Here is a 24343-nt window from a genome sequence, read left to right as displayed (position 1 = left end):
TGACTGGGTGTTTCAGGTTAGCGATTTGTCGTATTATCTGGCAGTATAGCAAAATACAATTACTTTACTATGCAAGTAAAAAATGTGTGTTTTAATAATTGCGTGTTTTTTTTCTTCATGTAGGGCCCCATTATAACATATGCAAGAGGCGCCGCACTAACTTAGTGCGACACTGGGCAACGTGGTGTCTTCAAGCAGGAACATCAAAGTCAAGAGGCGTGCGATGTTTGGGATTCGCACGAGGCGGGGTTTTATTCTGGACGTCCGCGTTGTGTCCGCCAGGGTTAATCTCTCGCGCCAAGAGCTTCAAGACAACAAACGCTACACCAGTGAGCGACAAAAAAAATCAGTTCAAAGAAGATGCAGCCAAAACAAATAACTCGTACCTTGTAAACTTGTAATACGTGTCCCTAGGCTGGCTGTCGCAAGTTCGAATTTCAATTTGTGTGAAAAAAACCCCATGTATTCACGGTCAAAGAGCTTTTTAAAAACGTCAACTAGTGTATTATTAAGTATCGGAGTGATGCTAGTGACAAAATTGGACTGCTGTTGACTCTGAATGTCAGTGTTTTGCACCCTCAATTAAACGTCTTTTTTGTGTGTGGCACTGCGTTGGAAGAGTTGCGCGAGCGCACAGAAGATTAAACGCATTCATCAACGATGTCAGAGCGGTGTCGCAGATGTTGCAGAACTAGACTTGAAGCTTTCGTGACTGCAAGGATTCACACTCTTAGGTTTTTTTCGGTAAAGTCACGTAGGTAAAAATAAATAATAAAAATTATAGAAATAAAATAATAAATCACGACGTTTCGGAGGCAACACAAGTCTCCGTCATCAGGTGGGACCGTCACAGCTAAAATTTACTCACTTGATACAGTAAATTTTAGCTGTGACGGTTCCACCTGATGACGGAGACTTGTGTTGCCTCCGAAACGTCGTGATTATTATTTTATTTCTATGATTATTTCTATAATTATTTATTATTATTATTTATTTTTACCTACGTGACTTTACCGAAAAAACCTAAGAGTATGTTGCAGAACTACTTCTGAGGTCACCTCAATTGGCCTCTTATACAACACGAGTGTTGCGCCTTTGAAATTCCCGGCATTGTTGATTGCATGTCAATCAAGCCGACGTGTTTAAGTCTTAGAGCTGCAATTTTAGCCGAATTAAAAACAAATGTTATTGTTTTACGTGCAGTCATTGGTGAGCGAGCCTATCGACCGTCCCAGCTGCATTTGAGAAGCCGGTTGTAATGTTTTTGTGGTACCGTGTCCGTCCAAATTCGAACCCAGGACCTCAGCAGCGGCCACCGAGTGCCCTGACTCCCAAACCACCAGGACACACTGCCTTGGTGTTGTGTCTTGAATATCACGGGGTGTAATGGCGTGTTAGAACGACAAGTCTTTTGGAATTGGTGATTCACGCAGAGATGGATCCATCGAGCGTGCACGGCACCAACCTGTAGGGAAGCGAGGTGACCGCCGGAGTTAGTGTTGGAACCCATGTAACGATATTGCAATACTACTAAGTACGACTGCATCTCAAGATGCTGTAAAAAATCAGTGTGATGAATGCATTTTGTATTACCGATGATAATATATAATATACTTTAGAGAGAACAGATAGCCATAGGCCAGCCGTGGTCAACTGGCGTCTCCCGAACCACATGCGACCCTTTAATCCACCACATGCCACTCTATCGAAGGGGCATAAGGGAGAACTATCACAATAGCAAATAATGATAAATTAAAGTTGTATATTTTGATTGAAAGCTTTCGTGATTGCAGTGATTCACATTCTTGGTTCTTTCGGTAAAGTCACGTAGAAGGGAAATAATAAAATAAAAATATGTTATTATTTCCCTTCTACGTGACCAAGAATATAAAGTTGTATATGTTGTATGATATATTATAAACTTGGCTATTTGCAGAACTCACGGGTACGTTGTGGCTCTTGGTCTGTCACAGGTTGGCCACCCCTGCCAAAGGCAGAAGAGAAGAGGACGCCGGACTTGAGCAGGGGCTGGGGGTCAAGAGCACGGATAACTGGGAGTAGGTTCCATATTGTGGAGTCGGTAGAGAATGAGCGTCCTCCCATCGAGCCGAGGCCGAGTGAGAGATTTCGACAGGGTGGCCTTGACTGCTGGATCGGAGAGATGAAAGGAAGTACGTATGTTGAACTTCTTTTGCACCGTACGCAGCCAACCGTGCTAATCGGAGGTGTAGGGGATTGACAACAAACTAAACACAAAAAGCGATTCTAAAGAAATTAGTTTTCTTTAGGCTAGCGATTCGCTTTCTATTCCTGTACTTTGCACTCTGATCGTGTTTTATTGTTGTTGTAATTTTCTGACTCGCCCCCACTGGACATCTGTGAAAAAGAGTTTTTTCGCTCATCGGATTTCTCCAGGATAAAAAAAAAACCCATCTGATGTAGCAGGGGTAGGCGAGTGAATGGACGGTAGTAGTGAGAGAGGAGATTAATAGGCGAGTTCGTGAGGGGAGTAGGGCGAAATGAAAGGGGAGAGGTGGGAGACGGGAGGGGCCATGGGGGGAGGAGGGTAGTCCATGGAGAATCTTGAAAACGGTGAGGGCAATCTTCAATATGAAGCATGAAAGATTATAAAATTTCTCCAAGGAACCCTGGTCACCTCCTAAACACATTCACCAAAAATCGATTTGACCAACCACTCCGAAGTAAAAGACTCTTCAAAAAGAAATGAATTCTCAGTGATATCCATATATATAGTTTTAAGATTACGCACACACAAAAAGCCAGACTGCGCCATAGTAGTACACGGTTGTGACCAGGAGCATCCAATGCCACTCAACAATGAACACGTGGCTTTCTATTGCCCTTCATCTATCCCGACAGTGACCAGGTCCAAAACCTGCTTAGCTTCTTAAGTCTGATGCGATCAGGCTGGTGAGAGGCTGCCAACTCCTCTTCTTTCGGGGGTACGTGTCTGAAGGACGTTCACACAGTAAAACAGTGAATTGCACAGCTTAATAGAAATACCCTTGACGGCGAAATGAAGATGTAATTATATGATGGATGGCACCAAGTGATGCATTGGTGCACGGCAAAGACTACGCTGCCTGAAATGACCAAAGCAATATACGTTCCAAGTGGTGACTGCTGTTTAAAAATTGACCTTTACATTTCCCTGACCATGCACGGATGATGCAACTAAAATGGGTTGGTTATTTTAGGAATATTACCTTATTTGTTGCATGTAGGACGAGGGAGCGGTGGTGCAGTGGTTGGCGCACTGCACTGTGAATTCGTGGACTCCTGAGTTTGATCCTCGGCCACGACTTAACGAGGCTCGGTGATATCTGAACCAGTCCTCGTGACAACCCATGCTGACCAGCATGGTGAGGTATGGCCAACGCCCCCCCCCCCCCCACGACAGACATGGTGTGAGAAGCCCTTCTTCCAGCAATAGATTCACAAAGGGCTGGTTAGTATTACCTTGTAATTCTATCATATAATAGATTGAAATCTAATTTCTTCCTCCCGCACCTCTGATTAGCACGGTTGGCTACGTATGGTGCGAAAGAAGTTCAACATACACACATAGATACTGCAAAAAAAGACTAATGTATAAGCAGTATATTGAACGTGTCGGCTTTCGCCACCAACGTTGTGAGTCGTCATCGACTTTTGGGCCAGATCGCACGAGTAAAATCCAAATGTGTGTTGTACACCCTCCTCCACCCAACACAGCCAATAACATTGTCACGTGAAAAGGTGCCGATGTTTTGTTTTACTGCTTCAGCACAACGGTGTTGGAAGAGCGATCCGGACACATTGAACAATTGCGTATTTCTCTGGCAACACACCAGATGTGCCGAAGCAATCGTAAATTGGTACAGTATACAGATAATTATTAATTTAACTTGCACATACTGAGGGTATATCCAAAGTAATATGGTTTATCATTAAAGCGAGACTTAAATAAAATACTAAACTTTCAAGTGCGCATACTGCATGTAAATGTGAACACACGGATTGATTACATTAAACACACCCTGCGAACATCACAACCACCGACATACGGATGCATCATCCAGCCCTGGGCAAATTATCACGGTTCTGAATTCTGGGGATTTGTGGGATTATAGCCATTTGATAACAATAAGTACAGGTAATCACTAAAACTCCAGGGTCCAGTAATTGGAAATGCAATTATCACAATTACCATGAATGTGAATATAGTATGTCGGCAAAAATGGGAATGAATTTAGAATGTCATTAATCATGACAATGCAATTGTAACCGCATTTATATGGAATTGAATTCAAGAACATAACCCATTATATATAGTATTGCTATCTAATTGAATGTATAATGGGATAACGAATGGAACACATCTGAGATGATGTCCATCATGGAGAGATGGAGCGATGAAATCGGCTCGTGTGGAGGTGCTTGGGGGGGGAGGATTGCTATTTTTGCAAGATGGCGAGGGATGGTGATGGTTTGGGGAGGCCTTTGTCCAGCAGTGGATTGACCACGACGACGACATGATAGAGAAGCATTTGAAAAGTGATCAACCTGTGGCAAGGAATCATTAACATTAGCACTTTATTGCACTGACAGCCACGAACGTCCATTAAAACAAATAAGACGTGTTTCCTCAGCTGCTACATCCCAACAATCCCCACCAAAATGAACACCAAAGAACACTTGGTGAAATTATGAAGGCAGTCCATTGTTAGCGCATTGAAATCGAGCAAATTAATGGTATGAAGGTTCATTAGCAGATTACATTGCTTCAGAAGGTGACAAAACAATTACAGTACTGTTATGCTTTTCAACAAATGGTGATTTTAAGGTTTAATATATCACTTGTAACGACTTTAAAGCACAACAGTTTACAATTTTTCAATTGTAAATATTTAGCCCTTTGCTAATCCACTGCTGGATGAGGGCCTCCCCCTGCCACACAGGTGGCGGGGGGGGTTATTTAGATTATACACTGGTCAACAAATTTTTTCTGGCATAAGGTATTCCAACAGTTGTAAGGTAATTTTGGGGTGTTGATTCCAAATCTGGCATCAGTTTTTGTCTATCACTTCAGGTTTTTGAGATGTAAAATATTGCATTTTCAATAAAAACTGCAGAAGAAAAATATTAAATAAATGTGGATATCTACATAAAATGATATTATAAACACACTATCCTAAAAATACAGCACCATATTTTAACACTAAAGCAGTCACTAACTCGCAAAAACTTGCAATCATAAGTGACAGAGTTAATTCCGGGTAAAATCAATGAAAATGGGATATTCCGATAGCATAAAAATGATGTGATAGAGCAAATCTGAGATCAGATTTGGAATCAGCACCCTGAAATTAGTCTAAAACAGCTGCAAAAGTCCAGGCAAGAATTTTTTTTTTGTTGACCAGCGTTATACTTCACCACGCTGGTCAGAGTGGGTTGATGAGGGTTGGTGAAGGCAGGGAGCATACACATTGGAGCAGAGTACTGCACAACACTGCATGTTGCTGCACTCCCCTCCACTGAGTAACAGTTGCCGCGCAGTAGGCCTACAACACCTGTTTAATGCGTGGTGGTCGCCCATCCAAGCACTCTCCAGACTCAAACCTGCTTAGCTTTCGAGATCGGGAGTGTTCCAGACGTTTCGGTCGGTCGTAGGGCGTTTGTATACAGTATTACAGATTCAGATGTAAATACCGAAAAACACGACGATACGCACTCAGTGCATGTATTGACCTATTGAAACAACCGTGAACGAGCATCTGTGTTAATGCGATAGCCCACTTGCCTGTACAGAATGATTCAGATACAAAAAGTAGTTCCAAGCGAACAGCTTATGAGGTACATAACGGACACCACGGAACGAGCGTTAGCCAAAGGACGAACAACACTTTGAAAGTCGGGTGCCTCCGAGAACTTGCGATTGTGGAAAATGAGACTTGTCAAGATTACGCGAGAGGCTCACTGCAACTCCTTTGATGTGCATTAATGAGAACGGAAGCTTCAGCGGGCTACGCCACTGATGTAGAGAGCAGAATGCGACAAATCCTGAATTTTTTTGTGAAATACAAAAATTGTAGGGGCGTGCAAGTGGAAGAAGACGTAAATACGTTTCACATCCAGGTCAGAATACCAGTAATACCTCTGCATGAGACACATACTTAAGTAATTAAACCCGACCATTTGTTATGCTACTACGGGCAGCTTTTGTTCATTAATATACACACCTCTTTTTACAGACGTGTGCAGCACCGACAACGCTATTGTTGTAAACTGGCCAGGTAATCAAGAATTTAGTCGCGCCAGAGATGTAATTGACATATCGCTACTTTTGTACAGGGTGACATTGGCATTGGCTCTATATTTAAGAGTGTCATGGAGAGCTTTGACAATTACTGTAAACAAGTTCTCAATTTCAAGGACTCATCTCATCATGACAGAGTGGCAGTTGTTGAGAGCACATGGCGATACAAAGGACATTCAGTTACGTAAGGAAGTGAACGTCACTGCATGTTAGGTGGCATCACATCCTGCACAAATGTGACGTTTAATTTGGTGGGTTCTCTTCCATCAACAAAATACTGCCCACGCCCAGCAGAGTATTCTCTTTTCTTACACTACAATGAAATCTGGATTCGATGTGACAGTGGACGAGGGCATGTGTGGACTTCTGCTGGCCTTGAAGTCCCTCCTGCATGGGAGGCGGCACGGTGTAAATAATAAATGGCGATTTTAATTAGGGAACCGAGGTGTGTTCCACTTCACAGGGAAAACACATTTCATTATGGTCTTACACGGGCATCGAAGGGAACTTTGACGGCCCTTCAAAATGAATGTCCATGAAAAAATAAATCGTGCAGGTATGAACAGCATAATAATGAATAAATGTGCTGTTAAATGATCAAATAATGGTGCACACATCTAAATGTGAAACATCTTATGGTTGAGTGCCTAAACCTTGTGAACGTTACACGTTTTATGGCTCTTTCTCCAACTGCGTTTGACCTCACGGTGTAAGTTATGTTTTGCAAATAGCCATCTAACATCCATGCGAGCGTTACCTTTGTAAGTAGCGGTAACTAAATTCTGTAACTGAATTCAGGCAATGAGTCTCAAACAAAATTGAGCTTACAAAACAAAATAATACGGATATGCAATCTGACGTAATGTTTTAGGACTTTTCACAGAGGTACTCATAACCAAAACAAGATTTAAAGTAGCACTTGGCTATTGTGTAAAGCGTGTAATGATAAGTTGGCATCCACGCGGACTTGGCTGCACATCTGGCGCTCTCATTCACTCCTGTGCAAAACTCCGTCACATATATTCTTTGTGAACTTTTATACATTAAGCTCTACGATTTATGTCAACAGATAACCTCCATATTTCATTTAAGTGCTAACATGCAGTAATTTGCTTTTGTTGTTCAACGTGTTGTTTTTTTCATCAACGATTAAACAATGCTACATTACCAATGAAAAAAAGAACACCGATCAAAACTTTACGTTGTCAACATATAAACTACAATTAAACCAGTTCAGGTGTCAGTGCTATATGGTAAATACCCTTGCCACAATTAAGTGCCAAATTGTGTAGCGGTGCATACACACGGCACACACTTTTCTCTATGAAATTCACAACAATCATCAACAAGCTCCCCCGTGTGTTTTCGGGTTATACCACGTTGCATGTTGTTGCGACGTTCTTACCCGCCCCTACTGGACATCTGTGAAAAAGAGCTTTATAGCTCATAAGATTCCTCCAGTATAAATAAATATTCTGATTCTGTATTGTCCAGCACAACGTCCGGACGTTTGCTCCACGGTGTTAGGGGAGCTACACCAGGTTCCAAATTCAGAAGTTCAACATTGAATTCACTTCCTGAACAATTCACTTGCTGAGGTTTTAGAACTGAATATTCGGAACAGTTTCTGAAGAAAGATTCCAGCACGTGGAGCGAAACACAACGGGACATATGGCAACGACCTCCACAGTAGAATAACCACATACGTCTGTCTGGCCACAAATGAACGGTCTAAACACACTGGAGCTACATTACACAATTTGCGTATACAAAACCATATTTAAAAAAATAATTATTCAAATATTGACTGATCGTGTGTTTGCGATAAACTACAGCGTCTGAAATGTCAACTGGAGTTTGATTTTAAATCCCAGCAGGTAGCGACCGCTATCCCACCACGTTAAAAATTATCGGCTGTGCAATAAACGGCCTCGACTTATGAAGATGTGGCATATGACTAACTGTTGTTCAACAACTCCTGCGTCAAATTTAATTGGCCCTTACAAATTTAAGATGCTTCGATACTTGTTGAACGTGTGTTTAAAGGCGAGAGAATTCACTCCGCAGATTAATGAACAGCAGCCGGTCTTAGAATTGGCACAAAGTTGAATGTCGAACAAGTGTGTTCAAAAGCGTAAAAGGATACCCCAGTGTCTTGTTTACAGAGCCGTGTTAAAATCTTCGTGACCTTTATAAAAGTGATCCACTCCATAACCTACATTTTTAGATGTTGTAAGCCATGCTTTACAGAGCCTTTAAAATAATAGTGCATTACTAACTTGAAAGTATTTGTAGAATGTGAGATATATTTTTTTGAGTGAACTGCATTTTAAAGTGAACATTTTCAAAACCTTAAAATAAATATTAACAAAGTTATACATTTAATATAATCTAAGACTGGCTACAGAAATGCTTAAAAATTTATCCCGAAATCTTTTTTACGTCGGGAAATGCTGGATGAAATAAAAATTTTTTATTATATGACAGCTGCCATTTTTCTAAATGATAATCTGTTTCTGATAGCACTAAATATACACTTGAACCTCATGGCGGTACCCCAGGGTACCATAGTACCCTGGCTCTCGCATAATGTCCGTGATGCAGTCATTTTTAGTCTATTGATGGTCGGCGATGCGGCAATCGACTCATCTCGACGAGCTCTACACGATGCACCACTACGGTACGTACCGCGAGCGTTCAGGGTTTCAGCGCAATCGTCCTCGCTGCGTTTCGAGATCGCGGAGTAGCACCGATTTCGGATTGATTGGTACCCCAGTTGCGGAGTTGAGTAACACCCATACTCTTAGGTTTTTTCGGTAAAGTCACGTAGGAAAAAAATAATAATAATAAAATAATAATAAATGAAAATAACTAAATTAAATCACGACGTTTCTGAGGCAACACAAGTCTCCGTCTTCAGGTGGGACCGTCACAGCTAAATTTACTGTATCAAGTGAAAATTTTTAGCTGTGACGGTCCCACCTGAAGACGGAGACTTGTGTTGCCTCCGAAACGTCGTGATTTAATTGAGTTCTTTTCATTTATTATTATTTTATTGTTATTTTTTACCTACGTGACTTTACCGAAAAAACCTAAGAGTATGAATCCTTGCAGTCACGAAAGCTTCAAATCTAGAATTAAGTAACATCCCTGGAAAAGAGTCCCAGAAATAAATGTTTAATTGCCTCGGACATTTTGTATTATTTGGTACCCCGGGGTACCGCCATAAGGATCACGTGTTCCCTCACCACAGCAATGTGCAACTTACAAATCAGGAACACAATTTTACCACAAGTTATAGCAACTGCCTTTCCAAAATATCACACTACGCGTTTTTCCTCGGCCATATATGATGTTAGTTTTCTCTAAAATATATACACGTGACTGATGTATTGTATGCAGAAGGTAAGTTAGACGCGAGTTATTTCAGTGTAAACTTTCATCCTAATAGGCTACTCGTTAGATTAAAAGCACTAAAGAACGTAGTTATTACGGTGTAAATTTACCCTGCTGTAGATGATTTATATGATTTTTCTTTACAGGCAGTGTTATTAGATTTTTGCACTCTCGTGGCCATTTTCTTCAATTTCAAACCTCTCAGCGTTTTATCAGAGTGCCGCACTGTGCCTCTCCAAGACGACGGAAAATAATACGCGTGGCTTGAATTGGGATACGTTTAGTAAAAGTAGGTCTCAACTATTCTGTTATTTTGTGACATTTACAACTGAATTACTGTGCATTATTAATGGCATTTGAGACTGCACACATTGGATTCATAATTGAGTGTTCATTTCCTCGTCAATAACGTTTGAAGCTGGAGGAAATTATTAAAGATAACACTCATCTCCCACGCAAATGTCAATCCACTGCTGGATGAGGGCCTCCCGACACCACGTGGGTATTGACCACACTGCACAATGTGGGTCAGTGTGGTTTAGATTCGGGAGCATAGAAACACTGTACAAAAGTGGCTTTTGCTACACTGTCCTTTGCTGACCACCAAGGGGCGCCACGGTGGCGAGATGTTATCTCCCTCGCCCGGTATGCAGGAGGTTCGTGGGATCGATCCCGACCCGGACGCATGTATATTTGGAGTTTGCATGTTCTTCCTGTGGCCGCGTGGATTTTTCTCCGGGTCCTCCGGTTTTTCCCTCCACATGTAGAAACATGTGTTTAGAGTATTTGGCTGCTATACATTTCCACATAGGCCAGGTCACTTCTGAAAAATATCTATATAGCTCAGTGGGCCGTACCTGATAAAATAAAAATAGTTTAGTTATAGTTTAAGTAGCCCCACATCCACCTGGGACAACCTGGCGTGCATGGTTGGTCACCCACCCAAGAATTTACCAGGCCCCAAAATCCTGATGAGCTTCCGAGATATGACGAGATCGGCACAGTCCTGCTGATGTGGTCAAGGGTGTCTCCATGCACCCAGTGATAAAATAACCATTTCACTACAGTGAGCCCATGCCAGTTGCTAAGGGTGAACTGTGGGTAGCCCACCCTCTTACCATCCATCAGACTGAAGTGAATGAGTCGCTAAATGACCCTCGAAAGATGAAGACGTTCCCCCCCTGCAGCGGAGTAAGCACTGTCTCTAAGATGACCTTCACACACCCATGGCCCTATATTAATTCGTGCACATCATACTCTTGCCGAAACACTTTAACCCTTGCTCCTTTTGTCAGCGTGTAATTTTTTCAGTTGGAGCAAATGTATTGCATAACCAGGTATTAACAGCTTTCAGTGAAACACTCCTACTCTGCACCACTGTACTTACCTGCTCAACAAGCTTATCAGCCAACATGTCTTGGCATTTGTTATAGAAAGTGCTCAATAGTGTGCTGGTCCTCTTATCGTTCCAATTTCCATCATCACAAGGTAATTGGAAAGCTAATTCTTTTTCGTGACCCATGCACCCAATACAGTCTCAGCTTCATCACCGTCACCACTACCCGCTGAGAACAGCAGTAGCATCCCCAGAAGTAGGCGGTAGCTACTTCCATTTCACTGTTACATCAAGGCCTCCCCTAAAGCAGCAGCAGCTTTAATGTCCAAAAATAAATAAGACAAATAAAACCTCTGTACGTGCTGGCGTGCCCGTAGTCTCATCAGCTGTAGAAAATTAGCTCAGGGATCTGTCCCCCCTGCACGCCCGTCCCATTGGTGCTGTCGGACGAGCACTGGAACTGAAAGGCGATGCCCTCGCACTGCACCTCGGTCAGGCCATCCTGCCCAAAGTAGCTGAGGCTGGGTCCGTCGAGCACCACGCTGGCCGTGTAAAACGCGTCCGGCTCCACCTGCACGGGGTGCTCGAAGTACACGGGGAACGTGGCCGGCGTGCCGTCCGCCGTGAAGCGGCTCGCGCTGTGCGCCACCACGGTGCCGCCGCGCTTCAGCTCCACGCGCGCCGCGTACTCGGTGCGCGCGCCGCTCGAGCCGAAGAGGCCGAAGCCGCCCAGAAAGATGCGGCGGTCCACCGAGAACTGCACGGCGTCGCAGCGGCCGTGGTAGCGCCACTGGTTGCTGCGGAACGTGCAGCTCTGGAAACGGCAGCAGCGGCGCGGCTGCAGCCCCCGCCTGGGCGCCGTCGGGAAGGGCAGCTCGGGCTTGCCGCGCGCCGTGTGCCACAGGAACACGTCGAGAGTCTCGCGGGCGTCCAGCACGCCCGACTGCGCGGGCCCGTCGGCGAAGTCGCTCAGGGGCATAGCGGGTAGGCGCAGCAGGTGCAGCGTCTTGCCCAGCGCCGAGCGCATGTTCCCGGGCGTCGGCGTCGCCACCGATCGCCGGCACTCTGCTGCGGCCCAGCCGAGAGCCGCCTCGAAGACGACCGTCTCGGCCGCGTTGAGCGTCTCGCGCGACAGGATCGCCGCCAGCGTTTCCAGGTCCACATCACAGAAGCTGTCCGAGCGCAGCGCCAGCTCGGCCTGCCGCAGAGCGGGTTCGCTTGTCAACCAGTGCACAAGCATTGCCGATGTGTGTACATACGTATGTGCGTACGTATGTTAAACTTCTTTTGCACTGTACGGAGCCAACTGTGCTATTCGGAGGTGTGGGGGAAAGATGTCGATCGACGCTTCCTTCACGTTGCGTAAAAACGTATTACGAGCTGTTGTGGTGCATTCTGGGTAAAAGCATATAGAAGTTAAAGTATATTTCAGTCCATTGCCCTATTGGCTTTCCAGACCAATATTATCCAGCTGCATTTCTTTAAGCACGATAACTCATCACTCTTTGTCCTCGATGGGTTACTGGATTCGTCTGAGAATTCAAAAAGGGAGGAGAAATGGGGTTTAGTGTAATTATTTGTACTGCCAAAAGGTTCAATATGACTTCAGGAGAATTCTTATACTCAATAGTACTATTAAATTAGTAAGTGCAAAGTGGTCAAAAAATCGGTGTCATATGCACTTTTAAACGTTTGATGATGGCCTTCTGGAAACGTGCAATTAAAAAGACTGTGAGCTGCAATGACAACATTTTAACTTGAGTATGAGTGCACATGGAAAACTATGTTACGCTATAACAATTATAACCCACTTGGTTCATCTAAAGAAAAAGCATACGATGATTACCAATCACGTGTTTATACGAATCGCCGTGTGATGGTGTTTTCTCGATTACATGCTTGCCTTTGTAACAAGAAGCCGGCAATGTTCGTTTTCAGATTCCCATTACACGAACTTACATGAGAAAACGATTGCCACGGCACAACAAATGATGAATTCACCAGAATAGCAAATGTTTGTTTGCATTTGAACGCATATTTGCTTGTTTAACAAAAAAAAACACCGCAAATCGCAGTACACACATGTCAAACAACTCCAAATCAGTGATCTCTTTCTTCACCCTGTGTGTACAATTCAGATCAACGGTGTTCGTAATAAACCACACAAATAACATGAGGTCAACGAGAAAAATGATTTTTTTTTATCAGGCAACATATAAATAAACATGCGCAAAAAAACTCGAACTTCTGAAAGCAAGTGCCCTTTTAAGTGTCAGTCTTTGTTAGCGGGAAACACAAGAAAAACTGCATCCGATTTTCAAGCAGAAAGGCTGCACAGCACGAAACAGACAGCAGCATCTGACCCGGACTAATGCGAGCCACGGGGGATGAACATGCACACGCAGGCTTGTCTGCTGGTTGCCTCTACCCAGCGGAGTCCGCTATAATTTTCCAAAACACTTGAGAATTAACGAAAAAAGAATCCTCCACCGCAAACGCAATCCACATTTTGTTCTTCAGCGTTTATCGTTGCTTCATTAAGAGGCACTATTGTTGATGACCAATTTATTTTACATGCGCGTACCATGTTTTTTTACATTGTGCACACAAAATGGGATATTACATATAAGCACTGAACAATGACACAAAGACTTGAAGGGTTAATTGCGACCGATGTGTTAGGCATAACTTCGTTTCGTGCGATTAAATAGTTAACCGGCGACACAGATTTTGCATGTGAACATTATACACGTGCGATACTTTTAAAAGGTTTTAAGAACATTATCACCCCTGGAGGTTTTTATTTTTATTTTAAAAGAAACTCCACGCAGTGAGCGCATAGAAAATAAACGATGTCCCACTGCCAGTATCAGCCATGGATGGCCGAATGCTTTCAAATGATCTTCGAGAAATATTTTAATTTGGCAGCCAAAAAGAGTTCTCAACTCGGGGCTGATGTGAAAAGAGCAGGCATGCATCATTAACGATGATGGTTACTTTTCCCGATGCAACAACAAATCAATGAAAGGTCTTTCAGTTCTCAGCCGTGCCTTGTTGGGAGGTTTGTTCACTTGAATCCCTCACAAATCTAAATCACCTGTTCAAAATGACGGCAGGCAATGATGATCTCACATTGGATTTTCTCCTTACGGTATATCCTGTTGCATCTATTGCTAGTCATAGAGATTTTAAGTCTGACATTGAAGAGTAACACGTTATTTGGTCACCCTGGAAAATCTATCCAGGTGTCAAAACTCAATATTCGATCATAATCTCACTCAGGATGTGTGACCAGTTCTTTTTCATGTCTGTGTGCATGTGGATGGAAACCGGAGTGCCTGCATGAGACCCATACACACAGTCAAATAACATCCAACATTGCCACCGGTCCTGAATTCCCAGGATATCCTATTTTTGACAGAGCTTTCACGTTTTTGTCAGAGCAGTGCATGTATATGAGGTTCTCTCCTCCTCCGCTATTGTGATACATCGTTCTTCCCACGTGTTCACAGGTTTGCACCTTAGGTGGCAACCATATATAACACTCCAACTCCACATATAAAAGTCCACAACCTACTTTCTGTGACTCCCATCCTTCAGGCCCTCTCAGAAAACCCCGTCTGCGCAAGTCATCCAACCCAAAGATCTACGGTATCCGGATCAGAGAGAGAGAGAGCGAGTGAAGGAGAGAGCTAGTGAGCGAGCGCGTGCCACACTGCGCCCCGGCCGTGCAACAGTTCCGCACTTTCCCCCACGCCATCGAGAAACGAACTTCTCCCGGGCCCTCACCTGTGCGTCGATCACCTCCCAGCAGCGGTCTGCGAGCTCGGGCTCCTCGAAGAGGCGGCTCTGGGCCAGCAGCACGCAGGCGTTGCGCGCCGTCAAGCTCGTCTTGAGGAAGGAGACGCACGCGCGCGCCAGGTGCAGCACCATGTACTTCTTGGCGACGTACAGCGTGGCCAGCACCGAGTCGGCGTCCAGATCCATCTCGTCGCAATAGATGTACCTGCCAGTGCAAGTGCTCAGATGTCAAAAGCGCCACGGTGGCGAGATGTTAAGTACCTTACCTAGTATACAGGAGGTTTCGTGGGTTCGATCCCGACCCTGACACCTATATATATATTTGGAGTTTGCATGTTCTCGCCGTGGTTATGGGGATATTTCTCCGGGTCCTCGGGTTTTTCCTACCGCATTTAGAAACATGCGTTGAGACTATTTGGCTGTGATAAAACTGCACGTGATAAGCCACTTCGCTGAGCTGTCATTTGTGGCCAGGTCGCTTCTGAAAAAGAGCTGTATATCTCAGTGGGCCTTACCTGATAAAATAAAAAGTTTAGTTTTTAGTTTTAGATAGCTGCATTATCCTGGGACACTGCTATGATGCAATTGTGAGCGCACCGGACTTGTTAATTTTAGAGGTCGTCAGTTCAATTCGATATCCCAGCGCGGCAGTTGAAACAATGGGGCAGGTTTATTTTATATCCCTGCCACCGTCTCTGTTCACCCAGCAGTACAAATGGGTTCACTGCAATTAGTCTATCAGCCAATTACATTTGGTAGGGTATAGTGTAGGTACTTCCATCTCTTCCAAGACGTATGGCTAACATGGAAGAGTAGGCCAAGAGCCCTCTAGAAGCCCTTCTTCCAGCAGTGGCGTGAGCAGGGAATTGCAGAGCTGCACCTTTAATGCATTGATTCTATTCCAGGGGTGGGGGGACACAATGTCTGTGGGCGAGATGCGGTCTGTGGGCTTGATGCAGTCAATACAAATTAAATTTTAATACGGCCCATGACCACATGGGGCCCACCCCCCCACTGGGAAACGGCCTGCAATATATTGGCTGTACGAATTAGCGAATATTATAGGGAAATACTTTTAACCTGCTAAAACTGTGTTTGTGATTTTAGCACACTCGGTCACCTGTTGTCTTTTAAGGTAGTTTTGAACACAGTCAATTAGCACGGTTGCGTGTGTACGGTGCAAAGAAGTTCAACATACGTACGTACACAGTCAATGCATACAATCCAAGTGTGATATAATTGTATTATCAACTCATGTGGCCCACCAGAAGCATTTGAAAGTACTGTATGACACTCGGTAAGATAAAGGTTTTCCATGTTGAGCTGGGTTGCACTGTGGCAGAGTCGTCAAGTCTCAATAGGAGGGTTAATTACTGGTCGGTGGTTACACTGGCACCACTGTGGGTAATAAAACAAGACAACCCACTTTCTGGTAGGGTAATAGTGGTGATCCTGTGGAGAGAATGGCCCCCGCCATAGGAATGTGGACTTTACATCAGTGACTCAGATCTGACCATGGCGGTGAGCACCACTCAAAACACAAACGTGAGGAACTGAACATTTTAATCATATGACCACTTTCATTAAATCAGATGGCAGTCCATTTTAGGCATTATTTGCAAGGATTTTTTTTGTGCACATCCAGATCCTAACGAAATGTATTAAAGATGGTTTACTCGTCTGAATGACGTCAGAGGTACTTTAATGACCACCCAACAGGACAGTTTATCGGGTTGCTACAGGAAATTAATCAGAATCTGTGCCAAATGGCCCAGCGGCGACGGTGCACTATCTTCATCACGTTGAGTCAAAATAAATTGCAAGGGTGAGACAAAACTTACAGATGGTACAATTACATTGCCTCATCTTAATAACATGAATACAAGCATAGTATTAACTTTTCGTGAGCCACTTACTGTTACCTCTTTCTGAATGCCTGCTGAAGTGAAATAACCTTTCTCGAGGTCAAACTGCCACAAAGCAATACTTGCCACACGGATGACAACAGAGCCATAGATACTCTCATTCATGAACAAGTACATGTAGGGTTTATCCCACTTTGACATTTTACATTGGACTGCAACCAAACGTGCAGTGCATGCCAAGGCAGAGGTAACACTGTTTCATTTATTTTCTCCAGAGGGAAAAAAAATATACAAGAAAACAATTGTAAAATGTCTTTAGCGTCTGCGTCACTTTGAGTAGATGGCCATTTTTCTACTTATTTAGCGAGTTTGTACAAACGTGTACCGATTCTACGTTTGAGAACATATTCCAGTATTTGAAATAGTTTATTTACGCATTTCACATGGACATATCAAAACTATACAACCGAGGTCACTTTTGACACCGAGTGAACAAAAAGCAACGAAGGCTTAAAAACGAGATGCTTGTGGCGCTAATTACATAAAGCCAATGAACATTACTTGCATGCATTGCGTAACGTAAATGCAACTACATTCCAGATCCATTGGTCATCACCGGAGGTTTCACTGCCGCGTCAATTGCCTTGGAATTAAACGGCGTCGTCACATGGCTGCGACCGAAGGCAAAGTCTGTCACGTAGCCCATACACCGGCTCCTGGGGACAAACCGGATTTAAACGCGAAATTTGACCCAAATGGAACACGCGCCAGGCTTGTTGCGTTGGCAGCCAGGTGGCCCGGACGGGTAAAAGTTTAGAGGCTGTTTGTCAGCAGTAAGGATACATTTGTCAGAAGTCAAAAGCTGCAGCAGTCTTCTGCATAGCAATTACCAACAGCACAGTAAAATGCTTGGCTAATCACAGAACAGTCAACATAATAATGGTTCATGGCATTGAGCATTCAGTACCTTGTTTGAAGTGCCATTCAATGGCTGAAGCCATCCATATGAAGAGTATTTCAATTAAAATGTGTATATACATACACACACGGTTGACTGCAGATGTGTAATTGTGGACTCGATGATGATGCAATTTCACGCAGAGATTTTGGCTGGCTAGCTCTCAAGAAATATTCATTTATTATAGACAGATAGAAAATGTCAGTTACAAACAGTTATGGATCTGGCCATGCAGTGTTAAAGCCACTACTTGAAGGATTAGCTCCAGGTGTCAGGAAGAAAGTGGTCTCTGCCAATTATACCTGGTGAGGACTGATGTGAAACCTCAAAAATGTTTTGCATCAAGCCCTCAATCCACATTTAATTGCTACTGAACATCTTGCATGAGATGCAGCCAACGAATTGCATATGGTGGTGAAAAGTCATTTGTCTTAACACTCGGGGGTCAAGTTTATTTTTTCATTAACGTCAGTGCTGCTAAAAAGTGCTCTGGGATGCATGTTAAGTGCTTGAGATACACTCGGAGATTTACTGAGTATATCTCAGTTAAAAACAATACATGCAAAGCTCCCAGGGCGACCTGTTTATGGCCAAGATGACAGCATGCACCTCGGACGTAATGCACCTTTGTCGGACGTGCTGTGTTTAACAGTCATTTAAATGCAGCGCATGTACTAATATTAATACACTCAGGTATTGGTTCATAGTGTTGCACGTTTGTCTTGATTTTTAACTACCGAGGCTTTTGATCAACGACTACAGCATCTCTTAAACATCCCACCATGTTATCCAATACCTTGCACATGTCCATCACACGCACTGCCGTGTAGATATCGCCGCCTGTCTGATTTGAGTAACCCATCACAATAAGATGCTCGCAACACAACCACTTCACAGCTCTGAGCTATTTCGTGAGTGACACTGAGCCACGAGGGGAGGATATAGAGGCTTTTAGAAAAAATTGAAAAGGCTTACTTCAACATGGCGAGGAAGGCAGGTGGCTCTGCATCAGGAATTACAATTTCAGACTTCTCTTCGGCAAGCTCTCCATAGAACATGGCATAGAAGACCGAGCTGCTCACCCCCAGCAGGTACTGCAAAAGCAGAGTTGAACGTGTCAAGATTTTGACGTGCAGCAGTCAAACACACGTCTCTTTGCTACGGCACAGCAGGAACAATACGGGGGTGTGGAGACGCTTCAATGAGGAGTGCCAAGAGCTGCGAGTTGGCCAAATGTTAGAAAGAAGTCGTGTCAGAGTCAGGCAAAAGAAGCTCCTGGCGATGGTGTGAAAGGGCAGGCAAAGTAAAATTCTTGTTTCATACGAGTTTGACCAGTCGTGGAAAGTTAAATTTTAAAAAGTCCACTCGGAAAACCAATTGTGCAAGTTTGGTTACACTTTTGCTCATGGAAAGATATTTCGAGTCTGCCACTGTAGCTATTCTTAATGATCAAGTACTACCAGAGCATGAATTAAATGCTCCACAAGTTAATTTCAATGTCACAACATCGTATCATCACACAACAAGTTTGCAGGACTAAAAGAAAAGGTCAACCAAACAAAGTTCCCAAGCCACTCCAGAAGAACTGCATTCTTTTAAGGGATATTTTTAGGTGACTATTACAATCCAGTCAAGCAGGCTGAAAGCAGTGGAAATACCTGAACCTAACAATAAGAGAGAACATGTCACAAAGTGACTAAATATGGGCAACTTATCTGGCAGGAGATAAAAAGACAAGAAAACACCTTGACTGACATTGAGTGCACGACATGGTGATCCAAATGAAAGCGTACATTTCTTATATAAGTTTTTAAAATACATTAAAGAACAAAGCATTCTTTGTCCATGGATTGACTCATATTAATAATACAATTTTCCTTTTTTTTTACTCCAATTATAATCCAAGTGTGCCATCAGCATCATTACATGAAATTAAGACACTTCTATTCAGAACTCTTGCAGAATTAAGCACACTACCGCATGACAGACAACCTCTGGAAGATAATAGCACAACACGAATTATGAGGTCCCTTCAATTTGCCTCCAATCTACTCCAGGTTATGCACATACATGCCCTGCTATAGAAGTGATATTTGTGGACTTAATAAAAACAGGATTAAGTAAAAATTATTAAAAACAAACAGTATAATTCCACATCATGGTCTTATTTGCGCAGTCATTGGCAACCAGGCCAAGACCATCAACTTCCTACAAAGTTAGAAGCCAGTTTAATCAGACGTGGATTCTAACCCAGGATCTCAACGGTGCTGACTCAACACTCTGCCACGGCGCAAAATAGATCAGCAGACGATATGTCTCCTTTCAGGTAGTCATATCTGTCTCTCCACGTAAAAAAGTAAGAATAGTTTCTGCACAACCCATCAGCCATTCGGCCTTCTGGAGGCACATCATTTCGGGGGCATGTACTCAGTACATGAATACTCTGGACCAGTTTCAACAAACAGTGTAATATAACACTGGTCAACAAAAAAAAAAGACATTTTTTTCTGGCCTGGAATTTTGCAGCTGTTTTAGACTAATTTCGGGGTGCTGATTCCAAATCTGATCTCAGATTTGCTCTATCACATCTCATTTTTATGCTATCGGCATACCCCATTTTCATTGATTTTATCCGAAATTAACTCTGTCACTTATGATTGCAAGTTGTTGCGAGTCATTGACTGCTTTAGTGTTAAAATATGGTGCTGTATTTTTAGGATAGTGTGTTTATAATATCATTTTATGTAGATATCCACATTTATTTAATATTTTTCTTCTGCAGTTTTTCTTGAAAATGCAATATTTGATATCTCAAAAACCTGATGTGATAGACAAAAACTGATGCCAGATTTGGAATCAGCACCCCAAAATTACCTTAAAACCGTTGGAAGACCTGATGCCAGAAAAAGTGTGTTGACCAGTGTAATCAGCATTCAGGCTTGCTTGAAGGCTGTGGAACTGATGGGCTGTGTAAAAATGACTTTTATTTGTTACGTGGAGAGACAGATAAAAATGATATATTGCTTATCTATTTGTCACTTATATTCTCCACACCACTGCAAATGATGATTCTTTAACATGGCATGGAATTTATTCCGTCATTTTCAGTCAAGACTAAATTATACTTTCGTGAGTATGTTATGCAACCAGCATTAACAATAGTTTAACAACCAGCCTTGTTGCAAATGTATACTGCATTCAAACAGTCACGAGCGGTGGGAACGTATTGCTTTAACTACAAAAAGGAAATTATGCATAAGAGGTATTTCTTTGGGTTATGTCACGTAAATATATAAATGTGTCGTTAAACCATCAACCACCCGACACAGCCAACTAGTAAGGGTTGTCACGTAAACAGAACATGCCAATTCGTCACTAGGACAGCACACCGGTGTGGTGGAGAGCCAAGCCACAACATTACAATCTAGATTGTAAATGTTGTGGCTTGTAAATGTTGTGGCTTATATATTTACGCCATATAACCCAAAATAAATCTCTATTATGGATGATATTGTTCACGAAAGCCTACGTGTTAAACTATGGAAATTATGCTCGCAAGTTGTTTGGACTTTCTTTTTACAAAAATACAGATGACCAAAAGTTCATGATAGGATTTTTCTCTCCTGAAAGCTCAATCAGAAAGCCGTTTATTTTTTTTGCACAATAAACTTCACGTTATTCGTTCAGGCAAAGGCTGTAATGGTTCGTGAATCTACTTCATCAGCGAACAAACAGTCCTGAAAGTCTATACAAATGTGTGAATAGCAGCAAGACACGTTTGCATTGTTGGCAGCCAGTACAAAGCAGAGGGGGTAAAGTGTGGAAAACGGCACAATGTGACTTGATTCTTTTCACCTATTTCTTTGTGTTTTCCAAGAATGTATCACAACACTCAGGAAAACAAGGAGCACGTTTGAAACCGTTTACAATGAGTAAAGATGGACAACATGGCCTTGGAATATTTATACATTGCACTTTTTGTTTAACACACAAACCGAGGTGAATTTAAAAGAAATTATTTGGTGATGGTGCACGGGCAGAAATGCACTGCCAGGGGGGAGGATTGAACATTGTCTTAACAAGAACCTTCCCAAAATGAATTGTGCCAGCATCATAAAAAAAAAATACTTTTAATATGTATCAGTTAATTTCGTATTTTTTTTAGATAGTTGAAGGTTTTTTTTTTCTGGCGCTTAATCGCTACTAATAAGTATAAATGTGCCATTAACCCGCCACCACCCGACACAGCCAATTAGTAAGGTTCGTCATGTAAACAAAACTTGCCAATTAGTTACTACATTTCAGGGCACCGGTGTGTTGGAGAGTAAAGCCACAACTTTTACAATATGGTAATTACATCCAGCATCATTGGGCGATTTTGCCATAACGATCCATATGCCAATTTAAAAACTGGTAATGAGAAAACATGTTTTTATGTAATTCTCACCAGGCCCCATGGTGTTAAGTGCAGTCTACAAGCCTTTAAAATTATATATCTCTGGCCTCTCTGGAATGTGCTATGAAGACAGGCCATTGCTCGAAATATCCTCGATTATATATTCTTCTGTTAAAGGAGTGTTGTTATTATTGGCGATTTTTTTGCATTTAAGAATTAAGACAACTGGCATTCATATTAATGTTTGAGTAGTGGGGTGAAGCAGTGGCATAATGATGAGCACACTGGCCAATAAGCTCGGCTACTTGAATTTGATTTTCCAGCCAGCGCTGATATCAGTGGCTAGTGATATCTAAACCAGTCTAGGGTGCCCTTCCCTTCACAAACGCGCACTGACCAGCGTGGCGCAGTTTTCGTCAAACAACCACTATGTCGGCAGCCTTCATCCAGCAGTGGATTGACAAAGGGCTGAGATTAGTGCAGTAATTTCTCGTTCAAAATGGAAGATGCATTCCTGAAAAATGCTGTGTTAATCGAGAATTTGCTGTATATAAATTACAGGGCATAAATAAATACAATGGAAATTTGAATTATATTTGCACCATAAAATAAGAATGCAGCCATCCCATGGCGGGATAATGGACTGAGATGAAGGTACGCCGCCGCGTACTGTATCCTTCTGCGCTTATACTCAGAATTCCCACACCGCTCAGCCACGCAGCTCATGAAAGTAGTTCGTCGACCACTGCTCAGAAACCGCGTTATAATGGGCGCGTTACGCATTGTGCGCAAAGTGTTCCCCCCCTAATAGAAGAAACGCATTTTATTAAAAACGCGTTAAGCGAGGACTTGTAATGTAGTGATTATACAGGGTTCATATTCTTTGGGTCTTTTGGTACATAGATACAGGGTTATCCATTGACCATTGATAGATACCCCAACGAAAATTATGATCAATTATAGAAGAAACTACAATTATATTTCCAAGCCTCTACACATCTCCCAACAATTTCAATACTTATATCTTTTAGCACTCTCCTCAAAGATACGGAGCCATCATTTTCACAATGTTCAACCAGCTGTTTAGAAGAAACTCAGAGGACTATCAGAAAGCAGCGGGCTACTGACAATCGGATCACCTTTGGAAGTACATCGGAAATCCACAAAGCAACACCTGCCCTTTTCACTGGCACTTTCAGCCGCACGCGGATTGCTCGCTGCAATGTCCATGCACATCTCAGGGGCTTAATGGGTCATCTCACCTTGTGTCCGGGGATGCGCTGGCTGGCTCCCTGAGGCCCCACCACAAAGGTGACATCTGAGATGAGCGCGTTGTTAAACATCATAGCGTTCCTGCATCCAATTCAACATCAAATACAAATACAAACAAAATCATAATCAATGACAATGTTTTTTTTTACTTTACAACCCTTTGTCAACCCACAGCTGGATGAAAACCTCACCACACCGTGCCAGTCACAGGGGTCGTTTGAGAATATTTCACCATGCTGGTTAGTGCTCGTCGTTGCTGGCTATCAAACTCTCTGGGTTCATAGAGAAGCATGCGAACCACTGTGCCGCTGCTCCATCCCTCAGATGGAGGGATGGAGCGCCACGGTGGCGAGATGTTAACTACCTCGCCTGCTATACAGGAGGTCGTGGGTACGATCCTGACTCTGACGCCTGCTGTACATTTGGAGTCTGTATGTTCTACCCGTGGTTGCGTGAATTTTTCTCCGGGTCCTCCGGTTTTTCTCTCCACATTTAGAATCAACATGCGTTCAGAGTATTTGGCTGCATTAAATTTCCACGTGATAAGCCACTTCGTTGAACTATCATTTGTGGCCAGGTCGATTCTGAAAAATAGCTAAATAGCTCAGTGGGCTTTACCTGGTAAAATGTAAAATAGTTTCATAGATATGCAATGTTGCATATTCGACTTGCTGGGGACAGAGAATAGGCAGATATGTGAAAAGGTCAGTTTATACGAACATTTATAGAAAGTTAGTTATATCATGAAAAAATACTGCAAAGGGTGGTGAATTGGTTAAGGTAAATATCTGACAGTAAGATATTCTATGTTGTACCATACATTTATAGTGCACCACATCCCTTCCTGTTCATCTAACCTCTCTCTGATTGACCATGGTCATGGGTCGGCCATCATTTTCAAATTTCGTAAAAAAAACTCAAAATTTCAAGAGCCACAATGCTGGTGAATACAAGGCGGTCCTTAATAAAGAAATGTATTTATGAATGTTGAACTTTTTTC

General features: G+C 42.8%; 2 protein-coding genes across 4 annotated transcripts in view; one reads left to right on the top strand and one right to left on the bottom strand.

The window, feature by feature from the left end:
• The window catches only part of LOC144937207 (uncharacterized), a 28978-nt gene extending 28594 nt beyond the window's left edge, over positions 1 to 384 (top strand). Inside the window, exon 4 of the mRNA XM_078864558.1 lies at positions 124 to 384. Coding sequence (XP_078720684.1) covers positions 124 to 136 — 13 coding nt within the window. The 3' untranslated portion in view covers positions 137 to 384. The remainder of the gene's footprint in view (positions 1 to 123) is intronic.
• An 8948-nt stretch (positions 385 to 9332) lies between these two features.
• LOC144937206 (BTB/POZ domain-containing protein 3-like) overlaps positions 9333 to 24343 on the bottom strand; it is a 34561-nt gene continuing 19550 nt past the window's right edge. For all 3 annotated transcript variants that reach the window (XM_078864555.1, XM_078864554.1, XM_078864556.1), the window contains 4 exons: positions 23334 to 23424; positions 18651 to 18769; positions 14841 to 15057; positions 9333 to 12249 (listed from right to left, as the gene is read on the bottom strand). In XM_078864555.1, coding sequence (XP_078720681.1) covers positions 11434 to 12249; positions 14841 to 15057; positions 18651 to 18769; positions 23334 to 23424 — 1243 coding nt within the window. In that variant the 3' untranslated portion in view covers positions 9333 to 11433. The remainder of the gene's footprint in view (positions 12250 to 14840; positions 15058 to 18650; positions 18770 to 23333; positions 23425 to 24343) is intronic.

Source organism: Lampetra fluviatilis, chromosome 18 (genome assembly GCF_964198595.1).
Source record: "Lampetra fluviatilis chromosome 18, kcLamFluv1.1, whole genome shotgun sequence".
Lineage (NCBI taxonomy): Eukaryota > Metazoa > Chordata > Hyperoartia > Petromyzontiformes > Petromyzontidae > Lampetra > Lampetra fluviatilis.
Note: the sequence above shows the minus strand (reverse complement) of the source record. Positions and strands in the feature narration are given on the sequence as shown.